General features: G+C 22.9%; 1 protein-coding gene across 1 annotated transcript in view; it reads left to right on the top strand.

The window, feature by feature from the left end:
- Positions 1 to 7,930, top strand: part of LOC117172938 (methylcrotonoyl-CoA carboxylase beta chain, mitochondrial) — a 38,877-nt gene that overhangs the window by 22,513 nt on the left and 8,434 nt on the right. The window contains exon 6 of the mRNA XM_033361282.1: positions 7,239 to 7,510. Coding sequence (XP_033217173.1) covers positions 7,239 to 7,510 — 272 coding nt within the window. The remainder of the gene's footprint in view (positions 1 to 7,238; positions 7,511 to 7,930) is intronic.

Here is a 7,930-nt window from a genome sequence, read left to right as displayed (position 1 = left end):
ATATGACTATCAGAGAAGACGAATTTTCAAGAAAATACAAATATTTTTAACCCTTAAAGGGCACAGTTCCGTAAAATTACACAAAGAGCATACTGGGTGTTGCGAACCCAAGGACAATCAAACGTTTTCTCTGCCGACGGTATTGAATAGTTTTTTTACAGGAAAATCAATTAATGATGTTTAATCTATCTACTTTAAGGAGAAAAAGGTTTCATAACAGTTTTTGAAATTTAAAGCAGTTAAAAAAATTCTTTTTGGACAAAAATGACTTCTTTCACTCTAAAATTCTTAACTTTTTAAGTTTTTGCTATTTTGACTTAAAATGTTGCTTGAATACTTCCGAGATACGGCGCTTCACAAATAAAATTAGTCTTACAGTGTTCGTGCAAAAGAAGGTATTTATTCTAAAAAATAAAAGCTTCAATTCAATGAAAAATGAAACACCGCACTTTGCGTGATTAAACGCTTTTTTTTATCTTAAACTGGATATGAAAATTATAAAAATCAAAACTATGTGTAAAATGTCATAGAAAAATAGGTTTTCATGTCATTTGTTAATCTTGCGCCATATGTTCCATTTTTCTTGAATTTGGTACGTTTTGTTAAAGCGCAAATAATTCGCTGGGTGTTTTACACCCAGTATGCCCTTTAAGGGTTAATCAAATAGTAGAATTTTTCAACTAAAATTTTCAATAAAAATTTTGTACTCAAGAATACTAATTTAAAACCTAAAAAAAAATGAAATTTTAACGAAAACTGTAATAGTTGATATTTCGAACTAAAATATTTATATTAAAAATAAAAAATTTGCTTTCTTAAACCAAAAAATTGATTTTGTGCTAAAACAGCCGAATTTTTTGCAAAATACGTTCATTTTTAATCAAATAGATCAATTTTCTAAAAAAATTCTGTTTTTTCTAGTCGAAATATTTTTACGATAGAATTTTTTATAACCGCAATAAACAGTATTTCTGATAAAAATGTAAAATTTTTAAATTTATTAAGTTATTTCGAACAAAAAATATCTTTTCTACTATAAAAGATGGCTTTTTAACGAAAGACTTTCAGTTTCAACAAAATAATTCAATTTTGAACATAATAGTTGAATTTTCAACCTAAAAAGCTAAATTTCCAACAAGAAAGTTGCATAGTTTATATTTTCATAAAAAAAGAGATTTATACAAAAAAAAAGAATTTTAAAACCAAAAAGACGAATTTTTAACAACTAAAGATTTTTCACCCAAAAGAAAATAAAAGTTTATCTAAATTGTTGAACTTTCAAGCCAAAAGACGAATTTATATGAATTTTTAACAAAAAGTTAATTTACAACTAATCGGTTGAAGTTCCAACAAAATATTAAATTTTTAAGTTAAAAGAATTAATTTTTAACAAGAAAGTCGGATTTTCAACAAAAATTATGAATCTTTAACTAAGAAAATGAATTTTTAAGAAAGTAGTTAAACTTTCAATCCAGGCGTTAAATTTTTAACCTAAAGAGATTTGATATTTCACTACAAAAAGATTTTAATTTGAAATAAAAAACAGTTGGATCAACCAAAAAATACGAATTTTGAATAAAATATATAAATATTCAACAAAATAGTTGAATTTTTCCACAAAAAAGTTCATTCTTAAGCAAAAAAGATTAATTTTCAACCAGATACTTGCATTTATAATAACATTGACGAATTTTGAATCAAATTAATATTTGTTAGTCAAGAAATAAAATTGCTATCAAATTGTTGAAAACTTCTACAGAAATAGATGAATTCCCAAAACCAATGTTTTTTTTAATGTTAATTTTCAACTGTTAGTTGACAAAATATATTTACTTGAATTTACAGTTGAAAACATTAATTTGTAACCAAAAGAAAAGCGAATCTTTACTAGAATTATGGATTTTTAAACAAAAAATGCACTCTTAAGAGAGTAGTATAAATTTCAACCTTGGAGTTAAATTTTCAACCTAAAAAAATGCATTTTAAACGAATTTTCAGCAAAAGACGTTAATTTTTAACCAAATAGATCAATTTTCCAAAGAATTTCTGATTTTTCTAGCCGCAATATTTTTAACATAGAATTCTTTATAAACATAATAAACAGTATTTCAGATAAAAATGTAAAATGTTCAAATTTATTAATTTATTTTGAACAAAAAAATATCTTTTCTACTCTAAAACATGGCTTTTTAAGAAAATACTTGCAGTTTGAACAAAATAATTCAACTTTGACCATAATAGTTGAATTTTAAACCTAAAAATATAAACTTTCAACAAAAAAAGTATCAAGTTTATATTTTTATCAAAAAAGATTAGATTCATACAAAAAACAAAAAGAATTTAAAACCCAAAAAGACGAATTTTTAACAAATAAAGATTTTTCACTCAATAAATAAAATTTTATCTAAATTATTGAATTTTCAAGATATACGATGAATTTTCTTTACAAAAATTGAATTTTCAAACAAAAAATGCCCTTTAAGCAAAAAATAATTTTAAACGAAACTAATACAACAAAAATGAGATGTAATACCAAGAAAATTATTGTTTGACCAAAAATGGAGAGTTTAGTTTCCAACTAAACACGATTAATATTAAAAAAGTGGAAAAGTTACATTTTCAATTAAAAAATTAATAATAATCAAAAGCAATATTTACCGATCTAGTTTAATTTTACTTAGGTAGTTGAATTATTATTTAAAAAAGATTATTTTTTAAGAAAATAGTTTAACTTTTAAACAAAGAGATGAATTTTCCACAAAAAATATAAATCTTAAAGAAAAAAATGATTTCTTAACAAAGTGATTCAACCAAATCTTTTACACAAAATATTCAAATATTCCAGAAAGAAGATTCATTTTTAATCAAAAAGTTGCATTTTCATCAAAAAAAGATATTTCTACTAAGACAGATAAATTTTCAAATGAAATAATAAATTTTCAAAGAAATAGTTGAATTTTCTGTTAAAAAAGATTTCAGTTGTCTTTTCACAATCAAAACCTGAATTTTTAAACAAGAAATATGTTTTCACCAAAAAAATTGAATTTTCAACGCCAAAAAAGGAATTTTTTCAACCAAATAGTATGAATTTTTAATCAAGTAGTTTCATTCTCTACTAAATAGTTGCATTTTTATCTAAGAAAGATTTAATTTGTACTAAAACAAATGAATTTCTAATAAAAAACTATACATTTTTCAAGGTGATATTTTCTTCAGAAAATATTTCACTTTATTTTTCAACACAAAAAATATAAATTTCAAACAAAAAGTACATTTTCTACGAAACAGTTAAATTTTAATAAAAAACAGTAGAATGTTCGATCAAAAAGTATGACTTTTTAACAAAATAGTTCAATTTTTTACCAAACAGTTGAATTTTTATTCAAGAAAGATAAATTTCTCTTAAAACAGATGAATCTGCAATTAAAAAAAATTTTAAGTTAAATTCTGGCCCAGAAAAGATTATAGTTACCAAAACATCAAATTTCAACAAAAAGTAAATGTTCTGCGAAATAGTTCAATTTTCAACAAAATAGCAGACTTTTCATGCAAAAACAAATTGTTGAATTTAAAAGCAAATAGTTTCATTTTTATCCACGAAAGATAAGTTTTTGCTTAAAACAGATGAATCTTTAATATAACAAAAATTATAACAAAAAAAAAGTTGAATTTTCATCCAGAAATGATTTTAGTTCTCTTTTAAACACGAACATATTAAATTTTAAAATCAAAAAGATAAACTTTCAAAAAAGAGGTTGACTTTTCAACTGAACAATTGAATTTTTGTCCAAGAAAAATGAAAATTGTACTAAAACAGGTGCATTTTTAAATCAAAAAGTTTAATTTTCATGAAAAAAGATTTCAATTAACTTTTCAGTAAAAAATAGGAATTTTAAATAAAAAGAACATTTTTTAGGAATTAGTTTAATTTGCAGAAAAACAGTTGCATTTTTCCAAGAAAGCTGCAATATTTATACTTTAAAAGATGAACTTTTAATTAAAAAAGACCATTTTTCAGAATAAATATGAATAATTAAAATATAAAATATAATTCTAATATAAAATATAAATAATTTTCTATCCAAAAAGAATTTCAGTTAACTTGTCAGTAACAAAATATGGATTTTAAACAAAAGATTAATGTTCTGTGAAAAGAGCTGAATTTTTAACCCAAAAATACGCATTTTTAACGTCTATCCTAAGTAAAAAACCTGTAAAATTCAGGGATTTTTTTTTAAAGTCAGGGAAATTTTTCCAAAGCTTGCTTCATTTTTTCAATTGCAATATTAATTTGAATAAGAATGATTCTTCATTTTGTTGAAAATTCGTTGTTTTTTTTTGCAAATCAATTTTTTTTAACAAACAATTTAACTATTCTGTTTTTGGTTAAAAAGTGTTCGGTTTTAGTTGAAAATTTATGTATTTTGTTGAAAATTCTTTTTTTTTTAGTAAAGTTCCATGATTTTTTTATTAAAAATTTTATCTTTTTTGGCTGAAATATCCACTAATACATTTTTTTTCCGAATTCATCGTTTTTGAAAGAAGATTTAATTAGTTCTTGAAAATTTGTTTGCTTGTTTTTTCTTGTTGAAAATTAATTTTTTAACTGGAAATGTAACTATTCAATATTTGCTTGAAAAAGGATCTTTTTTAGTTGAAAATTTTTACTTTTTTTTTTTTGAAAATTAGTTTCGTTTTTGTTGCAAATTCGTTTTTTTTAACTGGAAAATGCAACTATTTCAATTGAAAATCAAATCCTTTTAGTTGAAAATTCATCTCTTTGGTTTAACGATTCAATTGTTGGTTGACAATTTTTCTTTTTAATTTACAATTTATGTGTTTTCTATCAAATTCTTCTTTTTTGGTAAAAATTAATCTTCTTGTTTGACAATTTATCTTTTTGTTTAAAGAATCAACTGTTCCGGTTGAAGATTAATCATTTCAGTTGAAAATTCTAACTATTTCATTTTTGGTAAAACTTGATATTTTTTAGTTTAAAATTCAACTATTTGGTTGAAAATTGGTCTTTTTGTATTGAATAATTCAAATATTTCGTTGATAATTTATGTATTTTGTTGAAAAATCGTCTTTGGGGTAGAAAGTGTATCTTTTTGGTTGAAAATTCAAGTATTTTTTTTTGCTTGAAAATTCAAGTATTGCAATTAAATATGTTTTATTTTAGTAATTAATTCATCTTTTTGGTTGTAAATAAAACGACTTGGTTAAACGTTAAATTAAATTTGTTTTAAAAATAAATATTTTTGTTGATGGAAAAATCATTTTTTTACTGAAAATTTAATTGTTCCATTTTTGGTTTGAAAATTTATATTTTTCTAGGTCAAAACTCAGCCATTTGTTTGAAAAATAAGTTTTTCAGTTAAAAATCCAACTGATTGTGAATTAATGTATTTTTTTTTAAATCGTCTTTTTGATAGAAAATTAATCTTTTTCGTTGATAATTTGTCTTTTTGTTTTGGATAATGCAAATATTTCGTTGAGAATTTATGTATGTGTTATTGAAAAATAGTCTTTGTGGTAGAAAATTAATTCTTTTGGTTGAAAATTCATCTATTTCAGATGAAGATTCGTCAATTTAGTTGAAAACTCATTAGTTTGGTTGAAAATTGAACTTTTTGGTTGAAAATTGGTCTTTCTCATTCGAAAATTCATCTTTTTTGTTAAAAATTCATACTTTTTTTTTAAATCCTCTTTCTTGGTTGAAAATTAATCTACCTGTTTGAAAATTGATCATCTTGTTTAAAAATTTATACAGTTTTTTGAAAAATCCTCTTTCTTGGTTGAAAACTCATCTTCCTGCTTGAAAATTGATCATCTTGTTTGAAAATTTATTTTTTTGATTAAAAATTTAAGTATTGAAATTAAATATGGTTTATTTTAGTAATTAATTCATCGTTTTGGTTAAAATAAAACTACTTGGTTAAAAGTTAAATTAAGTTTGTTTTAAAAATAAATATTTTTGTTAATGGAAAAATAATTTTTTTATTGAAAATTTAAATGTTCCATTTTTGGTTGGAAAACTGATATTTTTCTAGGTAAAAACTCAGAATTTTTTTTTTAAATATTCTTTTTCAGTTGGAAATTCAACTGTTTAATTGTGAATGAATGTTTTTTTTTAAATCGTATTTTTGTTAGAAAAGTAATCCTTTGCGTTGATAATTTATCTTTTTTTATTGGATAATGCAAATATTTCGTTGAGACTTCAAGTATTCCAGTTAAATATTCATAATTTTAGTTGAAAATTTATCTTTTTTTTAAAATTCATCTTTTTCAGTTGAAAATTCATATTTTTTGTTAAAAATTCATATATTATTTTTGAAAAATCCTCTATCTTGGTTGAAAATTAATCTTCCTGCTTGAAAATTAATGATGTTGTTTGAAAATTTATTTATTTTTTTGCTTAAAAATTTAAGTATTGCAATTAAATATGGTTCATTTTATTAATTAATTCATCTTTTTGGTTGTAAACAAAACTACATGGTTAAAAGTAATATTAAATTTGTTTTAAAAATAAATATTTTTGTTGGTGGAAAAATAATTTGTTTTACTGAAAATTTAACTTTTCCATTTTTGGTTTGAAAAATGATATTTTTCTAGGCCAAAACTCAAACATTTGTTTGAAAAATAATATTTTTAAGTTGAAAATTTTACTTTTTGATTGCGATTTAATGTTTTTTTTTTCTAAATCGTCTTTTTGGTAGAAAATTAATGTTCCTGTTTGAGAATTAATCGTCTTGTTTGAAAATTAATTTTTTTGCTTAAAAGTTTAAGTTTTGCAGTTAATTATGTTTGATTTTAGTATAATTAATTCATCTTTTTTAGATAAAAACTCAGATATTTGTTTAAAAAACAAACTTTTTCAGTTGAAAATTCAACTTTTTGTTCACGAATTAATGTAGTTTTTGTTTAAATTGTCTTTTTGGTAGAAAATTAATATTTTTGGTTGAATATTCCACTATTTTGTTAAAAACTACTCTCTCTTTTTGAAAATTTAAATTTCTACTCGAAAAGTTAAAAATTTTCAGTGGTTTATATTGAATTTAATATAGTTCCTACATTATTTTAATTAAATATGCATTACATTTTAATTATAAGTAGATAAAATACAAATTACTCAGACAATTTTGAGTAGAAATCCTTTAAAATTTATAACTAAAAAGATACTCTTCAGAAGAAAGTTTTTGCGAATTTTCAAAAATTATACGAGAAATTTCGTATAGGTTTTATGGTGGGAAGAGATGCGGAGGCTGGAGGAATCGCGAAGAATGGAGCGAAAATGGTAACTGCTGTCGCATGCGCAAAAGTGCCAAAAATTACGATTATCATTGGCGGATCGTATGGAGCTGGGAATTACGGAATGTGTGGAAGAGCATATTCCCCGAGGTTTTTGTACTGCTGGCCAAATGCGAAGATTTCGGTGATGGGAGGTGAACAAGCTGCGGGAGTTATGGCGCAGATAACGCGGGACCAGAGGCAGAGAGAGGGAAAAGAGGTAGATTTTTCAAAATTATTTATGTGAATGGGTAAAAGAAAGAAATTTGTGGACAGAGCATTCGAAAAAAGTAAAAAAACTTATTTTTAATCGGGGTTTATGTTTTCTCTCTTTTTTTTTTATTTGAAAATTTTTACTGCATTATGTAACGTTCACGCCAAAGTTTGGCGAATGTTTGATATATTGACTTTTTGGTAGCAAACAATAATAAAATATTACAAATAAAACAAATTGTTGGATAAATTATAATTTGTTTGAAAATATAAAAAGAAAATATATTTTTTTATATTAAGTTATACCGCCAAACGGGGCAATTATGAAACAAATGTTTTAATTTTTTGTATATAAAATAAATAAAATAAATAAGATAAATAAGATAAATAAAATAAATAAAATAAATAAAATAAGTAAAATAAGTAA

The sequence above is a fragment of the Belonocnema kinseyi genome, chromosome 1 (assembly GCF_010883055.1).
Source record: "Belonocnema kinseyi isolate 2016_QV_RU_SX_M_011 chromosome 1, B_treatae_v1, whole genome shotgun sequence".
Classification (NCBI taxonomy): domain Eukaryota; kingdom Metazoa; phylum Arthropoda; class Insecta; order Hymenoptera; family Cynipidae; genus Belonocnema; species Belonocnema kinseyi.
The sequence above is the reverse complement of the archived record's forward strand: the minus strand, read 5'-3'. Positions and strand labels throughout refer to the sequence as shown.